This window comes from Schistocerca nitens, chromosome 11 (genome assembly GCF_023898315.1).
Source record: "Schistocerca nitens isolate TAMUIC-IGC-003100 chromosome 11, iqSchNite1.1, whole genome shotgun sequence".
In the NCBI taxonomy this organism is placed as follows: domain Eukaryota; kingdom Metazoa; phylum Arthropoda; class Insecta; order Orthoptera; family Acrididae; genus Schistocerca; species Schistocerca nitens.
Window position 1 is genome coordinate 196,350,543 of NC_064624.1, and position 27,647 is coordinate 196,378,189.

The 27,647-nt window shown below is 43.4% G+C and overlaps 1 protein-coding gene across 1 annotated transcript in view; it reads right to left on the minus strand.

Moving 5' to 3' along the window:
* Positions 1-27,647, minus strand: part of LOC126213192 (sodium/potassium/calcium exchanger 3) — a 227,703-nt gene that overhangs the window by 18,963 nt on the left and 181,093 nt on the right. Inside the window, exons 6-9 of the mRNA XM_049940817.1 lie at positions 22,270-22,464; positions 17,564-17,791; positions 14,809-14,910; positions 7,841-8,051 (exon numbers count right to left, since the gene is read on the minus strand). Coding sequence (XP_049796774.1) covers positions 7,841-8,051; positions 14,809-14,910; positions 17,564-17,791; positions 22,270-22,464 — 736 coding nt within the window. The remainder of the gene's footprint in view (positions 1-7,840; positions 8,052-14,808; positions 14,911-17,563; positions 17,792-22,269; positions 22,465-27,647) is intronic.

A 27,647-nucleotide genomic window follows, 5' to 3' on the forward strand; every position in this document is an offset into this window, starting at 1 on the left:
CGTGTTTTAGGCGGTGGTCGTAAAATAGTCTTCACTCGGTGTTTCTGCAAATTCATTTTATTGTTCTGGAAGGTTCCTCTTTTGGGGTTGGTTGGGTTGTTTTTGGGGTGGAGACCAGACAGCGAGGTTCATCGGGGATTAGGGAAGGATGGGGATGGAAAGTGTCCATGCTCTTTCGAAGGAACCATCCCAGCATTTGCCTGGAACGATTCAGAGAGATCACGGAAAACCTAAATCAGGATGGCCGGACGCGGGATTGAACTGATGTCCCCCCAAATGCGAGTCCAGTGTGGTAGCCGCTGCGCCACCTCGTCCGGTTCCTCTTCTCTTTCTGCCGGTAGTACAACTGGTGCAAAACAAGAGGCTCTCCGAATTTGCCACTCTGCACATCCGTTCTTCCAGAAAACTGTTCTCCAATGCTCGAGTCCGAGAGAGTGTGAGCTCTATGTAGCAATATTTTGAGCATCCCATTCCCCTGCTCTGGGTGGTGGCAGCTGTGTGAATGTAGGTATAGGTTGTCCGCCTTTTGTAATAGTACGCTGTCGATTCCGTAGAAATGTTGGAACACGTGAGGCAATACTAACCTTACGACTTATCTTAGAAGAAAGATTAAGAAAAGGCAAACCTCCGTTTCTAGCTTTTGTAGACTTAGAGAAAGCTTTTGACAATGTTAACTGGAATACTCTCTTTCAAATTCTGAAGATGGCAGGGGTAAAATACAGGGAGCGAAAGGCTATTTACAATTTGTACAAAAACCAGGTGGCAGTTATAAGAGTCGAGGGGCATGAAGGGGAAGCAGCGGTTGGGAAAGGAGTGAGACAGGGTTGTAGCCTCTCCCCGATGTTATTCAATCTGTATATTGAGCAAGCAGTAAAGGAAACAAAAGAAAAATTCGGAGTAGGTATTAAAAAACTTTGAGGTTCGCCGACGACATTGTAATTCTGTCAGAGACAGCAAAGGACTTGGAAGAGCAGTTGAACTGAATGGACAGTGTCTTGAAAGGAGGATATAAGATGAACATCAACAAAAGCAAAACGAGGATAATGGAATGTAGTCAAATTAAATCGGGTGATGCTGAGGGAATTGAATTAGGAAATGAGACACTCAAAGTAGTAAAGGAGTTTTGCTATTTAGGGAGTAAAATAACTGACGATGGTCGAAGTAGAGAGGGTATAAAATGTAGACTGGCAATGGCAACGAAATCGTTTCTGAAGAAGAGAAATTTGTTAACGTCGAGTATAGATTTAAGTGCCAGGAAGTCGTTTCTGAAAGTATTTGTATGGAGTGTAGCCATGTATGGAAGTGAAACATGGACGATAACTAGTTTGGACAAGAAGAGAATAGAAGCTTTCGAAATGTGGTGCTACAGAAGAATGCTGAAGATAAGGTGGGTAGATCACGTAACTAATGAGGAGGTATTGAATAGGATTGGGGAGAAGAGAAGTTTGTGGCACAACTTGACTAGAAGAAGGGATCGGTTGGTAGGACATGTTTTGAGGCATCAAGGGATCACAAATTTAGCATTGGAGTGCAGCGTGGAGGGTAAAAATCGTAGAGGGAGACCAAGAGATGAATACACTAAGCAGATTCAGAAGGATGTAGGTTGCGGTAGGTACTGGGAGATGAAGAAGCTTGCACAGGATCGAGTAGCATGGAGAGCTGCATCAAACCAGTCTCAGGACTGAAGACCACAACAACAACAACAACAACGCTGTGGCCCAAAGTGCCGTCCACTCTTGTGTTTTACCAAGACATCTTCTTCCATGTTAAAACTGGTGTTCTAATGTAGAGAACTGAGATGTATGGCAAAATACTTCAGTTTGTCTCTACCATGTGGCCATATGTCGAAGGTATCGTCAACAAGCCAGAAAGAAAAGAAGAAGAGTTCAATTGGGCTGATTCGAGGGCTCCCTCATCGAAATGGTCCGTAACTTCTGGGACCGTGCCATTAAAGAATCCATCGAGATTCGAGTAAAGGAACAGCCGCTCGGTCGTGTTAGTGGCTACATCCCTAATAAGGACTGGGAGCCGTTACTTAGTCTGATTAGGAAGAGGAAGAACATATGCCACTTTGAGGCCAGTTGGAGCAAGAGTGCAAACTACGGTAGTATATGTCCCTGGGTGTGAACCGTGGACAGAGTAGCAGGGAGGTACAGAGGACAATCTGGCCACACACCCACTCCTGGATGTAGACCGAGCAGCAACTCGGATTTGGGGGGGGGGGGGGGGGGGAAGGAAATAAAAGCCCTAAGCTAGCTCCTAGGTAATCAGTTCTTCAACATACCTCACGATGGTAACGTCGTTGCTTGCTGAAATATTGTGCCCCTAGGACACAGACATGTGAACAACCTGGTCATGAGTTACCCCTGGAGAAGTTCAAGTATCACAAAAAATTAAAAAAATAGTTTGTCAAGATGTCAAGCTAGAGACCAAAAGGAAGTGCTGAGAAGCTACTGAACTCAGGTACTAATGCTGACCAGGTGAACAGAAAGAAAATAAAATGTAGATGTTAAGAAAGGGATCAGTGACCAGTGAAATATCATAGCAACCATCCAAAAAAGGAAAACATGTTTTTACATTTATTTAGACACTAAGTGCTTAACAGGCATGTTGAAAGGAAAAATTTCAGTACTCAGGACGAAGGGGAGGCACAGAAAGCAATCGAATACCTATTGGAAGTAGCAATGTGCTAGTATTAACTACAATTGACAAGGACTGCACAAAATAGAAGAGAATGGTTGCAGCAGCAACTGTAAGATAACAGTAATAACGATGATGATGATGATGTAAGCAGATCTTCCCACACACTGGCACTGCACTTTGGACACAAACCTTACTTAGTTGGTTACCACAGTAGTCATTTACAAATAAACACGTTGGTTTCCAACTAAGATGGGATCTTCACAGGCTGGCCCTCGGCGATACTCTTTATAGTTACAGCGTGCCGACGTCACTGGTCGGATATCAGTTTCCTTAACGAGTACTACACGATTCTTAAAAAAAAAGTCCAAAACATCGGCATTAAAGATTATAAGGTTTCCATGCACAGTTAAATATAGAAGTTTTGTTGATTTTCAGTTAACTCTTCGGTAGCTTTTTTAAATTCCGTGTTTGTGGACAAATGGAAATGTTAACTAGCAAATATGGTATCAAAATTTTCTTAACGAAAACAACATTTTAAATTTTTAATTACTGGCCATACGAAAATAAATAGAAATTTGATACATAAATGTGAACTGCCTTCTCTTTAAATCAAAAACAAAAACATTAATTATACTCTCAAGCTCTAGAAATAAAGACAAACTGATTTTCCATTTGAAGATTCACATTTTTGTATCAATTATTAATTTATAGTAAACATTAGCATTTTCATTCGAATAGTAATTAAAAATAATGTGTTGTTTGCTACATGAAATAACTATGGCCTTCTTTTCTTTTCTCCTTTTCTTCTTTCTAGTAGTTCTTCATATTTTCCCCATGTTCTTCTCTTCTGTCCTCTGTCCATACTGTGCTTATTTTTTTCTTTGTTTCCTCTTGGAAACTCAAGAAATATTTACTCTTTCTCCGAACTTTTCTGTTTTCTGGTTTCTTCCTCCGTTATTTCTATTTCCATCACTTCTGTTCAAACTTTTATGTTCAATGACACTGGTATTTTTGGATTTCTGTCAAAACAGTTATCAATTATAGGTTTTATCCTTTTACTCGGTCTCTTTACGTGTCCACAGAATAAAATTCTCCTCTTCCTGATACCAAACTGAGTAATTTCCATTTGTTAATATGCAATTTACAAAAGTACAAATGCATGCTATAGTGGTGACTCAAACCAGTAAATTTATGGCTACAGTCCATTTATCCTACTCAACGAGCTACTAAGAGCTACTTAATTATCAATAAACATTTAAACTTGACTGCACTCAGAAATCTTTTAATCTTCAAAAAAACTTTTGGGTTGTTTCAAGAGTTTGTAGCACTGCTTTAGGAAAGTGATGTCAAGGCAGTGATCTTCATATCCAGTAATCCAGTCGATAAGTTCCCCATGTTCGCTGGAAACTAACAAGCGTCAGAAGGCCCAATGGTACCAACTGGCTACATGTAATCCTCAACTGGTAGGCTTCACTGGATACATTCTTTTTTTTTTTAATCATCAGTCTTCTGACTGGTTTGATGCGGTCCACCAAGAATTCCTCTCCTCTGCTAACCTCTTCATCTCAGAGTAGCACTTCCAACCTACATCTTCAATTATTTGATGGATGTATTCCAACCTCTGTCTTCCTCTACAGTTTTTACCCTCTACACTCCCTCTAGTACCATGGAAGTTATTCGCTGATGTCTTAACCGATGTCCTATCACCATGTCCTTCCTTCTTGTCAGTGTTTTCCACACATTTCCTTCCTCTCCGATCTGCACAGGACCCCTCATTGCTTATCTCATCAGTCCACCTGAGTTTCAACATTCGTATGTAGCGCCACATCTCAAATGCTTCGATTGTTTTCTGTTGCGGTTTTACCACGGTCCATGTTTCACTACCATACAATACAGGCTCCAAACATACACTTTCAGAAATTTCTTCCTCAAAGTAAGGCCTACATTTAATACTAGTACACTTCTCTTGGCCAGGAATGCCCTTTTCGCCAGTAGTCTGCTTTTCATGCCCTTTTTGCTCCGTCCTTCATTGGCTGGTTTGCTGCCTATGTAGCAGAATTCCTTAACTTTATCTACTTAATTACCATGAATCATGATGTTAAGTTTCTTGCTGTTCTCATTTCTGCTACTCCTCACTTCTTTCGTCTTTCGTCAATTTACTCTCAATCCATACTCTGTACTCATTAGACTGTTCATTCCAGTCAGCAGATCATGTAATTCTTCTTCACTTTCACTCAGGATAGCAATGTCATCAGCGAATCGTGTCATTGATATCCTTTCACCTTGTATTTTAATTCCACTCCTGAACCTTTCTTTTATTTCTATCTTGTTTCTTCGATGTACAGATTGAACAGTAGGGGCGAAAGACTACATCCCTGTCTTAGACCCTGTTTAACCCGAGCTTCTCGTTCGTGGTCGTCCACTCTTATTATTCGCTCTTGGCTCTTGTATATGTTCTGAATTACCCGTCTCTACCTGTAGCGTACCCCTATTTCTCTCAGAATTTGAAACACCTTGCACCATTCTACACTGTCGAACTCCTTTTTCCAGGTCAACAAATCCTTTGAACGTATCTCGATTTTTCTTTAATCTTGCTTCCGTTATCAACGTCAGAATTGTCTCTTGGGCGTCTTCACCTTTTCTAAGGCCAAACTGATCGGTATCTAGGATATTCTCAATTTCCTTTTCCATTCTTCTGTACATTATTCCTGTCAGCAACTTAGGTGCATGATTGTGCCGTAATTCTCGCATTTGTCGGTTCTTGTAATCTTCGTAATTGTAGGGATGAAATTTTTCCGAAAGTCAGATGGTATGTCGCGAGGCTCATACATTCTACACATCAACGTGAATAGTCGTTTTGTTGCCACTTCCTCTCATGATTTTAGCAATTATGATAGAATTTTATCTATTCCTTCTACCTTATTTGATGTTAAGTCCTCCACAGCTCTCTTAAATTCTGATTCTAATACTGGATCTCCCATCTCTTCTAAATCGACCTTCGCTTCTTCTAGTATCACACCAGACAAATCTTCCCCCATCATAGAAGCCTTCAATGTGCTCTTTGCACCTATCAGCTCTTACCTCTGCATTTAACAGTGGAATTATCGCTGCACTCTTGATGTTACACCCCCGGCTTTTAATTTCATCGAAGGTTGTTTTGACTTCCCTATATGCTGAGTCTGTCCTTCTGACAATCATTTCTTTTTCGGTTTCTTCACATTCTTCATGCAGCCATTTCGTCTTACCTTCTCTGCACCTTCTATTTTTTTTCATTCCTTAGCGACTTGCATTTCTGTATTACTCAATTTCCCTGAACATTTTTATACTTCCTTCTTTTGTCAATCAACTGAAGTATATCTTCTGTTGCCCATGGTTTCTTCGCAATTACCTTCTTTGTACCTATTTTTTTCTTTTCAACTTCTGAGATTGCCTTTTTTAGAGATGCCCATTCGTTATTGCTGCTTAGAGAACTTCAAGCAGATCTCGTCATTCCTTAGTACTTCCATATCCCACTTCTTTGCGTATTGATTCTTCCTGACTGAAGTCTTGAACTTCAGCCTACTCTTCATCACTAGTAGATTGTGATCTGAGTCTGTATCTGCTCCTGGCTACATGTTACAATCCAGTATCTGATTTCGGAATGTCTGTCTGACCACAGTGTAATCTAACTGAAATCCTCCCGTACCACCCGGCCTTTTCCAAGTACACCTCCTCCTCTTGTGATACTTGAACAGAGTATCCGGTAGTACTAGCTGAAATTTATTACAGAATACAATTAGTCCTTCTGCTCTCTCGTTCCTTGTCCCAAGTCCATATTCTCCTGTAACCATTTCTTCTGCTCCTTCCCCTGCAACTGCATTCCAGTCCTCCATGAGTATTAGATTTTCATCTCCCTGTATGGATTGTATTACCTTTTCAACATCTTCATGTAATTTCTCTCTCTCTTAATCTTCAGCTTGCGACGTCAGAAGGTATACCTGAACTATCGTTTTCAGTGTTGATTTGCTTTTGATTCTGATAAGAACAACCCTGTCACTGAACTGTTCACAGTAACACACCCTCTGCCCTGTCTTCCTATTCACAACGAATCCTACTTCCGTTATACCATTTTCTATTGCTGTTGATATTACCCAGTGAGACCAGAAATCCATTCCACTTCACTGAACTCCACTATATCTAGATTGAGCCTTTAAATTTCCCTTTTCAGATTTGCTAGCTTCGCCACCACGTCCCAGCTCATAGAACATTATCCTTTCGTTGATTATTCAGTCTTTTTCTCATGGTAAGCCCCTCCTTGGTAGTCTCCTCCAAGAGATCCGAATGGAGGACTATTCCGGAATCTTTTGCCAATGGCGAGATCATCACGACACTTTTTCAATTACAGGGTACATCTCCTGTGGATACACATGTGTGGAGGAGCATATGGTCGCAGATCGCCATTGGCAATCATCATGACCAGAGCCGCTACTTCTCATTGGAACAACTCCCCAACTGGCCTCACGAGGGTTGAGTGCACACCGCTTGCCAACAGCACTCGTTTTGGCCTGGACAGTCAGCCATCCAACTGGTAGTTTAGCCTGACAGTGCTTAACTCTGATGACCTGACAGGAACCGTTGTTACCTCTACAGCAAGGGAGTTGGCCCCTGCTACAAGTTTCTGTCTTTATTTATAACTGATGAATCTGGTATCTAACTAAATAAGATTTGGGATACAGTCTTGAGGGTGCTCAAAGTACAACGCCAGTATGTGGACATATCCACTCATGTCATTCCAACTGAAGAGCCAATAGTGATACCTGGAGTGTGGGGTGCTCAACTGTACACATTCCCAATCTGTACACAGTCTAATCCAGCCACTTTCACGAATGATGATGGAATGATGAGTATACCACAAACACCTAGTACCTGAGCAGAGAATATCCCCAACCCAGTAGGTAGCAACGCTAGCCACTGAACCGTGAGCTGTGGGCAATTGAGGAGCTGAGACCGCATCATACAGAGAGACTGTTGGCCTGTCACCAACAGCAGGAGAGAGGTCATACAATGATGGCATGCAATTGAAAACTCTCACGGATACCACAACGATAATGGCAACAAGTAGGCTCGTCGACAAAATTGCACCACACAGGTGACACCACCCAGCTTAATACCGAGAACTGAAAGTATAAAAGAATTATAATGCATGACATTTACTTACTTGTTGAGGGAGAAGGCGGCGTAGAGCATGAAGAGCGTGGAGAGCAGGGAGATGGCCGAGTACTCGAGGCCGCGCGAGTTGATGCCCACGTAGTGCCGGCCCTCTGTGGTCGGCAGGAAGCTCGCCTTGATGAGCCACGGCAGGCCCAGGCACAGCAGGATGTCGAACGTGTTGGAGCCGATCGAGTTGCTGATGCCCATCGAGCCGTGGCCTGCGGACACCACATAGCACACGTCAGAAGGCCACAGGGGCAGTCACTGCTCTCTGTGTGAGGGGATACAGAGAAACCGCAAGCTCCAGAACAGGCATTCCAACGCTACCACAAGGGGCAAGTGTGCCCCACGAAATGGTAGTATGCAGATGCAGCCACGTAGGCTACCTGCCAGATCGCTCCACTGCATGCATTCTGTAAAATCATAAGCTGAATGGCAACCCCTGCACCCATTGGTTCAGCGACTGCAGAGGCACTTTTTACGCTACAGCCCAGCTGCAAGACTGTCTGTACATCAGTTGTTTCGCCACCCTTGCCCAACTGTCCCTGTGCCCATATGGCCACCCTCAGGACTGGCACTCTAGGGCAAGAGTGTCCAGCTGTTCAGCCACCCTTACCCAACTGTCCCTGTGCCCACATGCCCATCCTCAGGACTGCGTACTAGGACAAGACTACCCACACATAAGCTCTTCAGCCACCCTTGCTAAACTCTCGTTGCGACCACATGGCCACCCTCAGGGCAGACACACTAGAGCAAGACTGCCCTCACATCAGCTGTTTGGCCACCCTTGCCCATCTTCCCTGTGCCCACATGGCCACCCTCAGGGCAGACACACTACGGTACAATTGTCCACACATCACGTGTTCGGCCTCCCTTGTCCAACTGTCCCTGCGCCCACATGGCTACTCTCAGGGCAGACACACTAGGACAATACTGCCCACACATCAGCTGTTTGGCCACCCTTGCCCATCTTCCCTGTACCCACGAGGCCACCGTCATGGCAGACACACTAGGGCCAGACTGTCCACACATCAGCTGTTTCACCACCTTGCCCAATTGTGGCTCTGCCCACATGGCCACCCTCAGGGCAGACACACTAGGGCAAGACTGTCCACACATCAGCTGTTCAGCCACCCTTGCCCAATTGTGGCTCTGCCCACATGGCCACCCTCAGGGCAGACACACTAGGGCAAGACTGTCCACACATCAGCTGTTCAGCCACCCTTGCCCAATTGTGGCTCTGCCCACATGGCCACCCTCAGGGCAGACACACTAGGGCAAGACTGTCCACACATCAGCTGTTCAGCCACCCTTGCCCAATTGTGGCTCTGCCCACATGGCCACCCTCAGGGCAGACACACTAGAGCAAGACTGCCCTCACATCAGCTGTTTGGCCACCCTTGCCCATCTTCCCTGTGCCCACATGGCCACCCTCAGGGCAGACACACTACGGTACAATTGTCCACACATCACGTGTTCGGCCTCCCTTGTCCAACTGTCCCTGCGCCCACATGGCTACTCTCAGGGCAGACACACTAGGACAATACTGCCCACACATCAGCTGTTTGGCCACCCTTGCCCATCTTCCCTGTACCCACGAGGCCACCCTCATGGCAGACACACTAGGGCCAGACTGTCCACACATCAGCTGTTTCACCACCTTGCCCAATTGTGGCTCTGCCCACATGGCCACCCTCATGGCAGACACACTAGGGCCAGACTGTCCACACATCAGCTGTTTCACCACCTTGCCCAATTGTGGCTCTGCCCACATGGCCACCCTCAGGGCAGACACACTAGGGCAAGACTGTCCACACATCAGCTGTTCAGCCACCCTTGCCCAATTGTGGCTCTGCCCACATGGCCACCCTCTTGGCAGACACACTAGGGCAAGACTGTCCACACATCAGCTGTTCAGCCACCCTTGCCCAATTGTGGCTCTGCCCACATGGCCACCCTCTTGGCAGACACACTAGGGCCAGACTGTCCACACATCAGCTGTTTCACCACCTTGCCCAATTGTGGCTCTGCCCACATGGCCACCCTCATGGCAGACACACTAGGGCCAGACTGTCCACACATCAGCTGTTTCACCACCTTGCCCAATTGTGGCTCTGCCCACATGGCCACCCTCAGGGCAGACACACTAGGGCAAGACTGTCCACACATCAGCTGTTCAGCCACCCTTGCCCAATTGTGGCTCTGCCCACATGGCCACCCTCTTGGCAGACACACTAGGGTGAGGCTGCCCTCACGTCAGCTGTTCGCACACCCTTACCAAACAGCCTCTGCGCCACATGGCCACCCATAGGGCAGAGACACTACGGTACAATTGTCCACACATCGTGTTCAGCCACCCTTGTCCAACTGTCCCTGCGCCCACATGGCCACCCTCAGCGCAGACAGACTAGGGTAAGACTGTCCAAACATGAGCTGTTCAGCCACCCTTGCCTAACTGTGTTGTGCCCACATGGCCACCTCCACAGCAGGCACACTGGATGTGCCCACACATCAGCTGTTTGGCCACCATTGCCCCACTGAGCCTGTCTCCATATGTCCAACCCCAGGACATGTACAGTAGGCAACAGCTTACTGTAGGGGACAGATGTAAGGTCCACCTTCGTGTTTCATTATTACAAGGGTCAGTAAAGAGGCAGATTTTCCGGCATGTGCACATACACGTGTCCTGTAACGTTTTTTTCGCAGAAGAAAAAGGGGCCGTAAACTTTAAACCGTGAGATTGCACGAAACACGTTAACTTTTGGTGAATTGCAAATTTTCTGCACGAATGCGTGAGGATTCTCTACCGCCCAGATTCGCACATTGTGTCTGTTCACTTCACCATTAAGAAAAAATGTTGCTTCATCACTGAAAACAAGTTTCGCACTGAACGCATCCTCTTCCATGAGCTGTTGCAACCGCGCCGAAAATTCAAAGCGTTTGACTTTGTCATCGGGTGTCAGGGCTTGTAGCAATTGTAAGCGGTAAGGCTTCTGCTTTAGTCTTTTCCGTAAGATTTTCTAAACCGTCGGCTGTGGTACGTTTAGCTCCCTGCTTGCTTTATTCGTCGACTTCCGCGGGCTACGCGTGAAACTTGCCCGCACGCGTTCAACCGTTTCTTCGCTCACTGCAGGCCGACCCGTCGATTTCCCCTTACAGAGGCATCCAGAAACTTTAAACTGCGCATACCATCGCCGAATGGAGTTGGCAGTTGGTGGATCTTTGTTGAACTTCGTGCTGAAGTGTCGTTGCACTGTTATGACTGACTGATGTGAGTGCATTTCAAGCACGACATACGCTTTCTCGGCTCCTGTCGCCATTTTGTCTCACTGCGCTCTCGAGCGCTCTGGCGGCAGAAACCTGAAGTGCGGCTTCAGCCGAACAAAACTTTATGAGTTTTTCTTCGTATCTGTAGTGTGTCGTGACCATATGTCAATTAATGGAGCTACAGTGAATTTATGAAATCGCTTCAATCATTTGTAATAGCCCTGTATAAAGGTACCAGTCCAACAGACATCTGTATCTCACTGCAGATAAAATAACTCTGTAGCATTGATTCATGGATATCCATGTTAACGCCAATCACACAAAAAAAACCGCTATAAACTGCCTGTATTATACGTAATATACAAACAGAAGTAAGATATCAGATCACCTGAAGTTTGTTCTTGTAGTAGTTTATTTATTTATTTTATTTTGTACTCTCATGTTATAGCCAGTCTGATTAAAATATTTGCCCTTATATCGACCTTAATACATGTAAAGAAGAGCAAATTACATCTCTGTGTAAAGTAGGTCTATGCCATATCTTTCTGCCAAGATCTTTGTTACAAGCAACAGTTGTAAAGCGCACGATGGATGCTGGAAAAGTCTCGCCGTCAGAGTGTAATTAGTATAGTTTGTGTGGAAGTGTGTGTAGTGATGTAACAACTGGACATCAAAATGGAGGCAGACAGATGGACACTAACCGAAAAAAGCCGCCTATACTGTCGCAGGAAGTGAAAAAATAAATACACCCAGATCGACAGATAAGCTATAGTCATGGCGATAAATTTAAGTGTGTTCCATCTTCTTGTCATACAGCCAGCAACCAGCATTATGCTCGCAATAATGATGTAACTTCCTGAAACCATCTGAAGATGAACCTGAAAAGGTTCGAAAACCAGTTCATGGACTGAAACATAATTATTCAAAAAAGTGACTGGTTGCAGTTTTTTTATATCTTATTTACAGATAATATCTGTGTCGGCAAGTACTGAAACCGCCACAGACGATACTTATTAAATATCAACCAAAGGTTTAAATATATCAAACCGAGGGAAGTAGTAGTGACCGAGCATTAACTTCTCTGTCGTCGTCTTTTTGGAGTTACGTGAGTAGGAAGAGCCTGTGACGCCATATTGTATGCTTGTGTAGCATTCTTTTGTCAAGATTGAGAGAAGGACGCCATTAGGCAACGATTTGTAAAGGTGTGTAAGAATTTAATCCGTCTAAATGTTTTGAATAGAGCTACTTAGTAAAAACTTGCGTTATGATTTGTAATAAGCTTGTCTGATATTTTATCCCATCCTTTTAAGATATTTTCAGCTATTTAAAATATTATTCGTGGTGCAGAGCTACGCTACGAACGAACGAGCCGCAGCTGCGGCGCATTCAAACTCCATCAACTGAAACCAATCACACCGCAAAGAGGCGGACAGGTAATACTGAACTAAAATTATTTCTTTCAGCTTTCGGAATTGCAGAGCAGAGCAGCAGATTTTATGATGTGTTTTACAGGCGGAGGCGGGCTGCAGATGATGTTATATTATTAACAGTGCAAAAAGACAATTTACCTTCATGACATACAAGAAATCTTGCTGCGCGTAGTTCTGGTCTGGCAAACATTATAAACATATTTTTCTCTGATAATAGTCTCATGTTCTCGTGTTAGTCGTGGTACTTATTGGTCTTTTAATGTTAAGAAAAATCCACTACAAAATTTTGATGTTGAACAAACATTGCGTACTGTAACATCAGTATTGATAACGAAATAATTTTCAGTAGCCTTTTCAAAATTCGGAGTAGGTATTAAAATTCATGGAGAAGAAATAAAAACTTTGAGGTTCACCAATGACATTGTAATTCTATCAGAGACAGCAAAGGACTTGGAAGAGCAGTTCAACGGAATGGACAGTGTCTTGAAAGCAGGATATAAGATGAACATCAACAAAAGCAAAACGAGGAAATGGAATGTAGTCGAATTAAGTCGGGTGATGCTGAGGGAATTAGATTAGGAAATGAGACGCTTAAAGCAGTAAATGAGTTTTGCTATTTGGGGAGAAAAATAACTGATGATGGTCGAAGTAGAGAGGATATAAAATGTAGACTGGCAATGGCAAGGAAAGCGTTTCTGAAGAAGAGGAATTTGTTAACATCGAGTATAGATTTAAGTGTCAGGATGTCGTTTCTGAAAGTATTTGTATGGAGTGTAGCCATGTATGGAAGTGAAACATGGGCGATAAATAGTTTGGACAAGAAGGGAATATTCGAAGTGTGGTGCTACAGAAGAATGCTGAAGATTAGATGGGTAGATCACATAACTAATGAGGAGGTATTGAACAGAATTGGGGAGAAGAGGAGTTTGTGGCACAACTTCACTAGAAGAAGGGATCGGTTGGTAGGACATGTTCTGAGGCATTAAGGGATCACAAATTTAGCATTGGAGGGCAGCGTGGAGGATAAAAATCGTAGAGGGAGACTAAGAGATGAATACACTAGACAGATTCAGAGGGATGTAGGTTGCAGTAGGTACTGGGAGATGAAGCAGCTTGCACAGGATAGGGTAGCATGGAGAGCTGCATCAAACCAGTCTCAGGACTGAAGACCACCACAACAACAACAACACCAACAGCCTTTTCAAAAAGTGTAAAGTAAGAAAGATATGTTGAACTTTATAGCGGGTTACAGTGACGAAACAATGTTCCTTTTCTAGATAGCCAGATCCAGAATAATAAGAACATAATATATTTTGTTTTGTTGAAAATTAATGATCCGAAGGAAGTCACAGCACAGCACCCCTAAAAAGTATTTTAGGGCTCTTTTCGTAGCAACATATTTTATCACATCCATTTATCAATATATTAATTGTTACACGAGCAATGCCAAAGAGATCGAAAGCAGTAAAATAACCAATGACAGGAAGTGCATGGAGGACATCAAAAGCAGACTAGCAATGGAGAAAAGGGTATTCCTGGCCAAGAGAAGTCTACCAATATCAAATATTGGTCTCAATTTAAGGAAGAAATTTCTGAGAGTGTACGTCTGGAGTACAGCATTGTATGGTAGTGAAATATGAACTGTGGGAAAGCTGGAACAGAGGAGAATCGAAGCATTTGAGATGTGGTGCTATAGACGAATGTTGAAAATTAGGTGGACTGATAAGGTAAGGAATGAGGAGGTTCTACGCAGAATCGGAGAGGAAAGGAATATGTGGAAAACACTGATAAGGAGAAGGAACAGGATGATAGGACATCTGCTAAGACATGAAGGAATGACTTCCATGGTACCAGAGCGAGCTGTAGAGGGCAAAAACTGTAGAGGAAGACAGAGATTGGAGCACACACAGAAAATAATTGAGGACGTAGGTTGCAAGTGCTACTCTGAGATGAAGAGGTTAGCAGAGGAGAGGAAATCGTGGCGGGCCGCATCAAACCAGTCAGAAGACTGGTGAATCAAAAAAAAAAGGGGGGGGGGAGACTGGTATAAGAAAAGTAAGAAGACACTCCTTTTGCAGGGATGAACTTTATAGTCTTTACAGGGGAAAAGAAAAATGTGTTTTTTGATTTCACTTTCCACTTCTTCGCAACTTGCTAAGAAGGACTGGCGCTATCTGAACTCTTATTTCTGCATACACCATGTGGAGTCAACAATAGTATTAACAGGAAAATGAAAATTGCAGATTAGGCTGCAGAGGAGGAAACGAATGACAGGTACCTTGCTTAGCGACGATCACACTGGAGACCGCCTCTGGAACGCTGGTTCCAGCCGCCAGGAACGTGATGCCCATCACAGAGTCTGGAATCTTCAGCGTGTCTCCTGAAACAAGTATGGAGGTGTCAATATGAGCGAAATCTGTACGTCTGGTACGGTACACATGACTTGCCAAGCGAAAACGACACGGACACACAGACACACACACACACACACACACACACACACACACACACACACACACGGTGAACCAGAATTGCGCCAACAAAGATTCAGAGGTCGTAATAGGGCCTACAACAAGAAGAAAATGTCTAGTACACGAGGGATCTAAAACGCTTAACTTAAAAGCTATGAGTAGGTGTTCAGCAGAATGGATGTGGTTTGCAGCAACAAAGATTAAAAAGTGCTCATTGTTCTTAAAGTCTGCACTTTACAGCCCATGTTTAGTGGACTTTTTCCTTGTTTCGGTCCAATGTCACCTCTCAACATACAGAACTCAAAGAGCTTTCAGCAGAAGAAATATGTCTCACACCACAGTTACAGTTAAAAATCATTTGAATGTTTTTTCTTGGGTGAATTTGTATGATACCACTCCATTGATTGCCTCTTCGTCTCTGGTGAAAAACGATGGAATCATGCTTCATCACCTGTCACAATGCTTCCCAGAAATTCATCTCCACCATTCTTGTACTGTTCCAAAAGTTCGCCGCACACCGTTTTTCTTGTTTCTTTGTGAGCCACTGTCAGCATCCTGGGAACCCACCTGGTACAAACCTTTTTTAACGCCAACACTTTCAGTATTCTGCAAACACTTCCTTCCCATGTCCCAATGTAGCGTGACAATTTTCGTTCACTGTGATGCGTCTGTCAGCAGTCACCAATTCGTTAACTCTCTGCACAGTCTGGAGTGTGTGCAGTACGAGGCCTGCCGCTGCGAGGACAATCCCCAATATTGCCGTGCCCGCTTTCGTCACGTTACGTGCTTGCCCACCGACCAACTGTACTGCGATCGACAGCAGCATCTCCGTACACCTTTTTCGACCTCTTGTGGATGTTTCCCACTGTCTCGTTTTCACAGCAGAGGAATTCTATGACAGCACGTTGCTTCTGACGAACGTCAAGTGTAGCAGCCATCTTGAAGACGTGCTGTGACAGCGCCACTCACGGGAACAGGTTGACCTAAGTTTGAAAACAAGCGGGAAGGATGTGTCTACACACTGTAAAACTTCCACACACGCAGACCGAGCGAGGTGGCGCAGTGGTTAGACACTGGACTCGCATTCGGGAGGACCACGGTTCAATCCCGCGTCCGGCCATCCTGATTTAGGTTTTCCGTGATTGCCCTAAATCATTCCAGGCAAATGCCGGGATGGTTCCTCTGAAAGGGCACGGCCGACTTCCTTCCCTAATCCGATGAGACCCATGACCACGCTGTCTGGTCTCCTTCCCCAAGCAACCAACCAACCACACACGCAGAATGAAAACTGTATTTTTACAAAAATAGTGTGCATTTCTTTTGGAGTGACCCTCGTAATTATGATAAAGTTCTGTTGATTTGGTATTCATTGTAGCCCAATGGAACATTTTATTAATGAATGTTCTGTACATTCTTCAAAGGGGCTAGCCTATATGTCCTAATTAAAATAAGATTGAAGTTGTTGTTGTTGTTGTGGTCTTCAGACCTGAGACTGGTTTGATGCAGCTCTCCATGCTAATCTATCCTGTGCAAGCTCCTTCATCTCCCAGTACCTACTGCAGCCCACATCCTTCTGAAACTGTTTAGTGTATTCATCTCTTTGTCTCCCTGTACGATTTTTACCCTCCACGCTGCCCTCCAATACTAAATTGATGATCCCTTGATGCCTCAGAACATGTCCTACCAACCGATCCCTTCTTCTAGTCAAGTTGTGCCACAAACTCCTCTTCTCCTCAATTCTATTCAATACCTGATTAGTTATGTGATCTACCCATCTAATCTTCAGCATTCTTCTGTAGCACCACATTTCGAAAGCTTCTATTCTCTTCTTGTCCAAACTATTTATCGTCCATGTTTCACTTCCATACATGGCTACACTCCACACAAATACTTTCAGAAACGACTTCCTGACACTTAAATCTATACTCGATGTTAACAAATTCCTCTTCTTCAGAAACGTTTTCCTTGCCATTGCCAGTCTACATTTTATATCCTCTCTACTTCGACCATCAACAGTTACTTTGCTCCCCAAATAGCAAAACTCCTTTACTACTTCAAGTGTCTCATTTCCTAATCTAATTCCTTCAGCATCACCGGACTTAATTCGACTACATCCCATTATCCTCGTTTTGCTTTTGTTGATGTTCATCTTATATCCTCCTTTCAAGACACTGTCCATTCCGTTCAACTGCTCTTCCAAGTCCTTTGCTGTCTCTGACAGAATTACAATGTCATCGGCGAACCTCAAAGTAGTTTTTGTTTGTTCTCCCTGGATTTTAATACCTACTCCGAATTTTTCTTTTGTTTCCTTTACTGCTTACTCAATATACAGATTGAATAACACCGGGGAGAGGCTACAACCCTGTCTCACTCCATTCCCAACCACTGCTTCCCTCGATTGAAGTAAATAAGAAAAAGTGAAGTGCCAAATGATCATGTGACAGCTCAATATTTATAAACTTAGGCTGTGCAGCATATATTCGTGTGTTCCTCTTGAGATCTTACAGATGTTGTGTTGCTACCAGTTGTTTTCTGGGTCGGAAATGTGGTGCGCTTACTCACCTATGATGGTGATCATCCATGCGACGACGTAGGAGAGGCTGCCGATCCAGATGATGCACATGAGGAAGGTGAGCGGGAACCAGCGCTTGAAGCGCGGCTTCTCGCAGTCTGGGATGGTGGCGGTGAAGACCAGGTGGATGGGCCAGACGAGCACCCAGGCCAGCCGGCGGTACCACGTGTGCGGGGGCGAGCCCGGCCAGCGCAGCGCGTCCTCCACCGCCGCCGCCACTGCAACACGTGTCCAGAGCACACACGTGTGTCACACACCGGGCCGAGTCGGTGAAAAGCTGCTGACCAACTGCTGTGGGAAGCTACGTCGAGTCGGTCCGACTGAAGCAACTATGCAGCGAGTGAGATTTCAAGATACAGACTGGCTAGACATATCCACTCTACAGCCCAGAACAGCCCACTTTCTTGGTGAGATTTCAACCGCGTCGAGGTGGCAGCAATAAAGAAAGTTTGGCCCCAGCACCTGAACTGACCAGATGTTGGATCTACGAAATACCATATTCTCAGACCAGTATTCATCTACATCTACGTACATACTCCGCAGTCCACCATACGGTGCGTGGCGGAGGGTACCTCGTACCACAACTAGCATCTTCTCTCCCTGTTCCACTCCCAAGCAGAACGAGGGAAAAATGACTGTCTATATGCCTCTGCTTATCTTATCTTTGTGGTCTTTGAGGAAATGCCAATTATATGGTACTTTGTTTTCAGACATAGTTTTCTGCCTCGGGGCTCCACTGTAGTCCAGACCATACCATCAGATCATCAGTGCCAATGAAATTGTCCAACAGCCATGTAACATAAGATGTTATTTTATTTTGAGGGCTACCAGTTTCAGCATTTGACTATGCCATGTTCAGGCCCCATATGCATCCCTCCAAATAAACGAAAATGTCATATAGTGCCATAAATCTCTGGATGTAGTGAATTCAGTCGTTTCACTAGTGCGTCATTCGAAGACTTGATAGCAACTGACATCCAGGGATTTATGCCAATATATGGCATTTTATTTTTCTTGGAGAGATGCATATGGGGCCTGAAGATGGCATGGTGAAATGCTGAAACTGGTAACCATCAGAATAAAGTAAAATAACATTTTAAGTGACATACCTGTTGGGGAATTTCATTGACATTGATAATTACTTAACCGGCCAATGTCCCCTGTCCACGATAGGCCATCAGAGATACTGTCAGATCTGTCCTGCACCTCTAACATATGCTACAGTACTTAACCACAGTCACAATGTTATTGTTGTTGTGGTCTTCAGTCCTGAGACTGGTTTGATGCAGCTCTCCATGCTACTCTATCCTGTACAAGCTTCTTCATCTAGCAGTACCTACTGCAGCCTACATCCTTCTGAATCTGTTTAGTGTATTCATCTCTTGGTCTCCCTCTACGATTTTTATCCTCCACGCTGCCCTCCAATACTAAATTGGTGATCCCTTGATGCCTCAGAACATGTCCTACCCTTCTTCTAGTCAAGTTGTGCCACAAACTCCTCCTCAGTTCTATTCAATACCTGATTAGTTATGTGATATACCCATCTAATCTTCAGCATTCTTCTGTAGCACCACATTTCGAAAGCTTCTATTCTCTTCTCGTCCAAACTATTTATTGTCCATGTTTCACTTCCATACATGGCTACACTAAATACAAATACTTTTAGAAACGACTTCCTGACACTTAAATCTATACTCTACGTTAGCAAATTTCTCTTCTTCAGAAACGCTTTCCTTGCCATTGCCAGTCTACATTTTATATCCTCTCTACTTCGACCATCATCAGTTATTTTACTCCCTAAATAGCAAAACTCCTTTACTACTTTAAGTGTCTCATTTCCTAATCTAATTCCCTCAGCATCACCCGACTTAAATCGACTACATTCCATTGTCCTCGATTTGCTTTTGTTGATGTTCATCTTACATCTTCCTTTCAAGATACTGTCCATTTCGTTCAGCTCCTCTTCCAAGTCCTTTGCTGTCTCTGACAGAATTACAATGTCATCAGCGAACGTCAAAGTTTTTATTTCTTCTCCATGGATTTTAATACCTACTCCGAATTTATCTTTTGTTTCCTTTACTGCTTGCTTAATATACAGACTGAATAACATTGGGGAGAGGCTACAACCCTGTCTCACTCCCTTCCCAACCATTGCTTTCCTTTCATCTCACCCAACTCTTATAACTGCCATCTGGTTTCTGTAGAAATTGTTAATAGTGTTTCGCTCCCTGTATTGTACCCCTGCCACCTTCAGAATTTCGAAGAGAGTTTTCCAATCAACATTGTCAGAAGCTTTCTCTAAATCTACAAATGATAGAAAGGTAGGTTTGCCTTTCCTTAATCTATTTTCTGAGATAAGTTGTAGGGTCAGTATTGCCTCACGTGTTCCAATATTTCCACGGAATCCAAACTGATCTTCCCTGAGGTCGGCTTCTACCTGTTTTTCCATTCGTATGTAAAGAATTCGCATTAGTCTTTTGCCGCCGTGAATTATAAAACTCAGTTTGGTGATTTTCACATCTGTCACAATAGATCAGTGGAAATATGTATCTTCCCTCGAATCACTAGCAGCTGCTGAGGAGAATCATGTGTTGTCAACACTGTATATTTTTGCTGTGCTCCTCCGCCATCACATGAGGAACTGAGTAATTTACACATAACTTCACAGATAAACCCGACCATTCCAACTTTGGGTGTCATCGCAACCTCTGAGAACCAGCAGGTACCGTATGGTTGCCCACAACCCCGTGTTGGCAAGAATGTCCTCAACAAATCTGTCCTGTCACCACAAAGGAGCTTTAAGCATTGTGATCATCACTAATTTCCACTGCTTAAGCCCATACCAGTGACTACGTAATGCACAGGCAACTATAGGTGGATTACACTTTGTGGCATGGCAAAAGCTTCCTTTTCCTTCAGACGAACTCTTGGATAATATTTGATAGCACAGCTTACTTCACCCAATACCTTAAGCTATTGCACAACTGTCAATGGAAAATTGGATAAGACCGGCTATTTGTAATGATCCAACTTTTATAACATACAGCAGCGTATAATAAGAGTAATGAGTAGTGTAAATCCAAGAACATCATGTCGAAACCTATTCAAAGAATTGCGCATATTAACCACAGCTTCTCAGTATAGTTATTCCTTAATGAAGTTTGATGTAAATAATACATCTCTTTTTCCAACTAACTGCTTAGTACACAGTATCAACACTAGAAATAAGAACAATATACATAAAGATTTAAAATCACTTACTCTTGCCCAGAAAGGAGCTCATTATTCAGCAATGCATATTTTCAATAAGTTACCAGCAACCATTAAGAGTTTAGTTTCAGACAAGGCACAATTTAAACGTAATTTAAAAGAATTTTTGGTGGCCATCTCCTTCTATTGCATCCATGAGTTTCTCAACAAGTGCAGTAGACCATATTAATGAAAATTTATTATAATTTAATTTTTGACAATACCTGGTTGTAACAGCCAACTAACTACCTACTGTGTGAATGATGGATATATGGAAAGCAGATGCAAGTCTTAAGTCTGTAAATAGTGAAAATTTAATTTTAAATCTTGTACATAAGTTGGCTGTTCTTAACTGAGGATCACTGAAATGAATAATTTACTTTGATTTTTGACAATACTTGGTTGCAATAGCCAAGAAACTAGCAAATGTCTGAATGAAGGATTTAATGAAAGCAGATGTAAGTATTAAACCTGTAAATATTAGAAGCTTAAATTTAATTCATGTACATAATTATACTGTTTATTGACTGAGGACCATTAAAATTAATGAAACTCAAGTTTTTTCTAATTACATTTTTGTAATGTGTTTATCTGACATGTTCCACACCCAGGACCCTCTTTTATGGGTCAATGGAATGAATAATTTACTTTAATTTTTGACAATACTTGGTTGTAATACCCAAGAAACTAGCAAATGTCTGAATGAAGGATTTAATGAAAGCAGATGTAAGTATTAAACCCGTAAATATTAGAAGTTTAAATTTAATTCATGTACATAATTATACTGTTTATTGACTGAGGATCATTAAAATTAATGAAACTCAAGTTTTTCTAATTACATTTTTGTAATGTGTTTATCTGACATGTTCCACACCCAGGACCCTCTTTTATGGGTCAATGGAATGAATAATTTACTTTAATTTTTGACAATACTTGGTTGTAATACCCAAGAAACTAGCAAATGTCTGAATGATGGATTTAATGAAAGCAGATGTAAGTATTAAACCCGTAAATATTAGAAGTTTAAATTTAATTCATGTACATTAATTTCACTGTTTATTGACTGAGGATCATTAAAATTAATGAAACTCAAGTTTTTCTAATTACATTTTTGTAATGTGTTTATCTGACATGTTCCACACCCAGGAGGATTCCCTCTTTTATGGGTCAATGGAATGAATAGTTAATCTAATCTACTGTAATTTAATTTGATCTGTTTGGAATGTACTTTCTCACACACCAAAGGCATCATTATCTTACCAGATTGTCATGGCGATATGTCACTTCCAGTTGTAATTGACAGATAAATGAGCCATTTATAGATATAGCGCAAGCATCAGGTGTAATGAGATAAGAACTGATTAAGAACTGATCCTAGAGACAGGGCCCCTCCGCTCGTTGACTATTGAAACCCATAGCGTACAGTAGCGGGGAGAGCCCGGCTGACCTTCGTTCTCGGTGCAGTCGTTATCCTTCTGGTCCCCTGGGACGTCTGGGCTGCCCTGGCCGTCCGCTTCAACTCCTCCAGCCAGCTTGATGCTGCCGTTGAGCTGTTGCGCAGCAGACTCTGGCCCCACGGTGGAGGCGGCGTTCGCGTCCGCTGCTGGAGCGTCCTGGAGCGGCAGCCTCGTCTCTCCAGCCTCTGGAAGCACGAGCGCTGCCAAACACTGCTCACAGCACCTCGGAAACTATGAAAGTCACCCGCTCACTCGGCAGTTTCATTTTACCCACAGTATTTCTGCTTTGAGTCAAGTGGGGGGTGCCCCAGGGATGAGTGTTGGGGCCACTCCTGTTCCTTATTTATACAGGGTGTTACAAAAAGGTACGGCCAAACTTTCAGGAAACATTCCTCACACACAAAGAAAAGATGTTATGTGGACATGTGTCCGGAAACGCTTAATTTACATGTTAGACCTCATTTTAGTTTCGTCAGTATGTACTGTACATCCTCGATTCACCGCCAGTTCGCCCAACTGAAGGAAGGTAATGTTGACTTCGGTGCTTGTGTTGACATGCGACTCATTACTCTACAGTACTAGCATCGAGCACATCAGTACGTAGCATCAACAGGTTAGTGTTCATCACGAACGTGGTTTTGCAGGCAGTGCTATGTTTACAAATGCGGAGTTGGCAGATGCCCATTTGATGTACGGATTAGCACGGGGCAATAGCCGTGGCGCGGTACGTTTGTATCGAGACAGATTTCCAGAACGAACGTGTCCCGACAGGAAGACGTTCGAAGCAATTGATCGGCGTCTTAGGGAGCACGGAACATTCCAGCCTACGACTCGCGACTGGGGAAGACCTAGAACGACGAGGACACCTGCAATGGACGAGGCAATTCTTCGTGTTGTTGACGATAACCCTAATGTCAGCGTCAGAGAAGTTGCTGCTGTACAGGGTAACGTTGACCACGTCACTGTATGGAGAGTGCTACGGGAGAACCAGTTGTTTCCGTACCGTGTACAGCGTGTGCAGGCACTATCAGCAGCTGATTGGCCTCCACGGGTACACTTCTGCGAATCGTTCATCCGACAATGTGTCAATCCTCATTTCAGTGCAAATGTTCTCTTTACGGATGAGGCTTCATTCCAATGTGATCAAATTGTAAATTTTCACAATCAACGTGTGGGCTGACGAGAATCCGCACGCAATTGTGCAATCACGTCATCAACACAGATTTTCTGTGAACGTTTGGGCAGGCATTGTTGGTGATGTCTCGATTGGGCCCCACGTTCTTCCACCTACGCTCAGTGGAGCACGTTATCACGATTTCATACGGGATACTCTACCTGTGCTGCTAGAACATGTGCCTTTACAAGTACGACACAACACGTGGTTAATGCACAATGGTGCTCCTGCACATTTCAGTCGAACTGTTTGTGCGCTTCTCAACAACAGTTTCGGTGACCGACGGATTGGTAGAGGCGGACCAATTCCGTGGCCTCCACGCTCTCCTGACCTCAACCCTCTCGACTTTCATTTATGGGGGCATTTGAAAGCTCTTGTCTACGCAACCCCGGTACCATATGTAGAGACTCTTCGTGCTCGTATTGTGGACGGCTGTGATACAATACGCCATTCTCCAGGGCTGCATCAGCGCATCAGGGATTCCATGCGACGGAGGGTGGATGCACGTATCCTCGCTAATGGAGGACATTTTGAACATTTCCTGTAACAAAGTGTTTGAAGTCACGCTGGTACGTTCTGTTGCTGTGTGTTTCCATTCCATGATTAATGTGATTTGAAGAGAATAAAATGAGCTGTAACATGGAAAGTAAGCGTTTCCGGACACATGTCCGCATAACATATTTTCTTTCTTTGTGTGTGAGGAATGTTTCCTGAAAGTTTGGCCGTACCTTTTTGTAACACCCTGTATAAGTGACATGCCCTCTAGTATTACGGGTAAGTCTAACATATTTCTGTTTCCTGATGACACTAGCTTGGTAGTAAAGGATGTTGTGTGCAACATTGACTCGGTTTCAAGTAGGGCAGTACATGACCTCAGTTCATGGCTTGTAGAAAATAAACTAACGCTAAATCACAGTAAGACTCAATTTTTACAGTTTCTAATACACAATACAACAAAACCTGACGTTTTAATTCCACAGAACGGGCATATGATTAGTGAAACTGAACAGTTCACATTTCTAGGTGTTCACATAGAGCTCTCGTGGAAAGCCCACGTTCAGGATTTTGTTCAAAGACTCACTAATGCAATTTCCACTATTCGAACGGAATCAAAAGTAAGTGATACTTCGACACGAAAATTAGTCTACTTTGCTTATTTTCATTCGCTTATGTCGCATGGTATTAAATTTTGGGGTATCTCTTCCCATTCTAGAAGGATATTTTGGCTCAGAAAAGGGCGGTTCGGGTAATAAGTGGTGTAAGTTCACGAACCTCTTGTCGACCTCTGTTCACGAGTCTGGGTATTTTGACATTGGCCCATCAATACGTATATTCCTTATTATCGTTTCTTGTTACCAATGTTAGTTTATTTCCAAGAATAAGCAGCTTTCACTCGGTTAATACTCGGCAGAAATCAAACCTGCATTTGGATCGGACTTCCTTAACTCTTGTACAAAAATGTGTGCAGTATACTGCTGCATCCATTTTCAATAAGCTGCCACTAGAATTCAAAAATCTTAGCAGTAATCCACGCGCTTTCAAATCTAAACTGAAGAGTTTCCTCATTGGTCACTCCTTCTATTCTGTCGAGGAGTTCCTTCAAAAATTAAGATGATTCTCATTGTATTGCTGATAGCATTTGCTTAAACTTATGGACTGATTCTCTTTCAGGTTCATGAACATTTATTTTTATCTCCTATTACTTCTATGTTGTAATTTCATGTACTGACACGTTCCATGACCTTGGAGATTTGCTCCTCAATTTGGTCCTACGGAACTTGACGTGTGAATGAAAATAAAAAAAAATCTGGGGGTAGTAGTAAACAACAAAAACGATGAGAACCAAGAAATAGGTTCAAAAATGGTTCAAATGGCTCTGAGCACTATGGGACTTAACATCTCAGGTCATCAGTCCCCTAGAACTTAGAACTACTTAAACCTAACTAACCTAAGGACATCACACACATCCATGCCCGAGGCAGGATTCGAACCTGTGACCGTAGCGGTCGCGCGGTTCCAGACTGAAGCGCCTAGAAACGCTCGGCCACCAGCGGCCGGCCAGGAAATAGGGCTGAGGACCAAAGCTGCATCCAGAGTATCATACTCACTCAACGAACTACTGTCATATAATTTTTTTTCTTTTTTCAAGAGAACCCAAAGTAAAAATATATAAAACCATAATCAGATCAGTATTACTATATGGGGCAAAAATATATAGAATAGATAAACACACGGAGAGAAAGAAAAAAGATTTTGAAAATAAAATTCCGCAAAAGATACCAATCCATGGGGGAGGAGAAAGGCCAAGAAGAAAGAACAGGGAGCTCAGGGAGATATACAATAAACCAGATGTACACTACATCTACATCTACATACATACTCCGCAATACACCATACGGTGCGTGGCGGGGGTACCACGTACCACAACTAGCATCTTCTCTCCCTGTTCCACTCCCAAACAGAACGAGGGAAAAATGACTGCCTATATGCCTCTGTACGAGCCCTAATCTCTCTTATCTTATCTTTGTGGTCTTCCCGCGAAATGTAAGTTGGCGGCAGTAAAATTGTACTGCAGTCAGCCTCAAATGCTGGTTCTCTAAATTTCCGCAGTAGCGATTCACGAAAAGAACGCCTCCTTTCCTCCAGAGACTCCCACCCGAGTTCCTGAACGATTTCCGTAACACTCGCGTGATGATCAAACCTACCAGTAACAAATCTAGCAGCCCGCCTCTGAATTGCTTCTATGTCCTCCCTCAATCCCAGCTGATAGGGATCCCAAACGCTCGAGCAGTACTCAAGAATAGGTCGTATTATTTTATAAGCGGTCTCCTTTACAGATGAACCACATCTCCCCAAAATTCTACCAATGAACCGAAGACGACTATCCGCATTCCCCACAACTGCCATTACATGCTTGTCCCACTTCATATCGCTCTGCAATGTTACGCCCAAATATTTAATCGACGTGACTGTGTCAAGCGCTACACTACTAATGGAGTATTCAAACATTACAGGATTCTTTTTCCTATTCATCTGCATTAATTTACATTTGCCTATATTTAGAGTTAGCTCCCATTCTTTACACCAATCACAAATCCTGTCCAAGTCATCTTGTATCCTCCTACAGTCACTCAACGACGACACCTTCCCGTACACCACAGCATCATCAGCAAACAGCCGCACATTGCTATCCACCCTATCCAAAAGATCATTTATGTAGATAGTAAACAACAGCGGACCTACCACACTTCCATGGCTGCAATTTTCTGGAGTTTATCATCTCCGTAACGCTTTCGCGATTACTAAATAATCCTGTCACGAAGCGCGCTGCTCTCCGTTGGATCTTCTCTACCTCTTCTATCAACCCTATCTGGTACGGATCCCACACCGGTGAGCAGTATTCGAGCAGTGGGCGAACAAGTGTACCGCAACCTACTTCCTTTGTTTTCGGACTGCATTTCCTTAGGATTCTTCCGATGAATCTCAGTCTGGCATCTGCTTTACCGACGATTAATTTTATATGGTCATTCCATTTTAAATCACTCCTAATGCCTACTTCCAGATAATTTATGGAATTAACTGCTTCCAGTTGCTGACCTGCTATACTGTAGCTAAATGATAAGGGATCTTTCTTTCTATGTATTCGCAGCACATTACACTTGTCTACATTGAGATTCAATTGCCATTCCCTGCACCATGCGTCAATTCGCTGCAGATCCTCCTGCATTTCAGTACAGTTTTCCATTGTTACAACCTCTCGATATACCACAGCATCATCCGCAAAAAGCCTCAGTGAACTTCCGATGCCATCCACAAGGTCATTTATATACAGACACTCCCCTGCGGCACACCTGAAATCACTCTTACTTCGGAAGACTTCTCTCCAACGAGAATAACATGCTGCGTTCTGTTATGTAGGAACTCTTCAATCCAATCACATAATCTGTCTGATAGTCCACATGCTCTTACTTTGTTCATTAAACGACTGTGGGGAACTGTATCGAACGCCTTGCGGAAGTCAAGAAACACGTCATCTACCTGTGAACCCGTGTCTATGGCCCTCTGAGTCTCGTGGACGAATAGCGCGAGCTGGGTTTCACACAATCGTCTTCTTCGAAACCGATGCTGATTCCTACAGAGTAGATTTCTAGTCTCCACAAAAGTCATTATACTCGAACATAATACGTGTTCCAA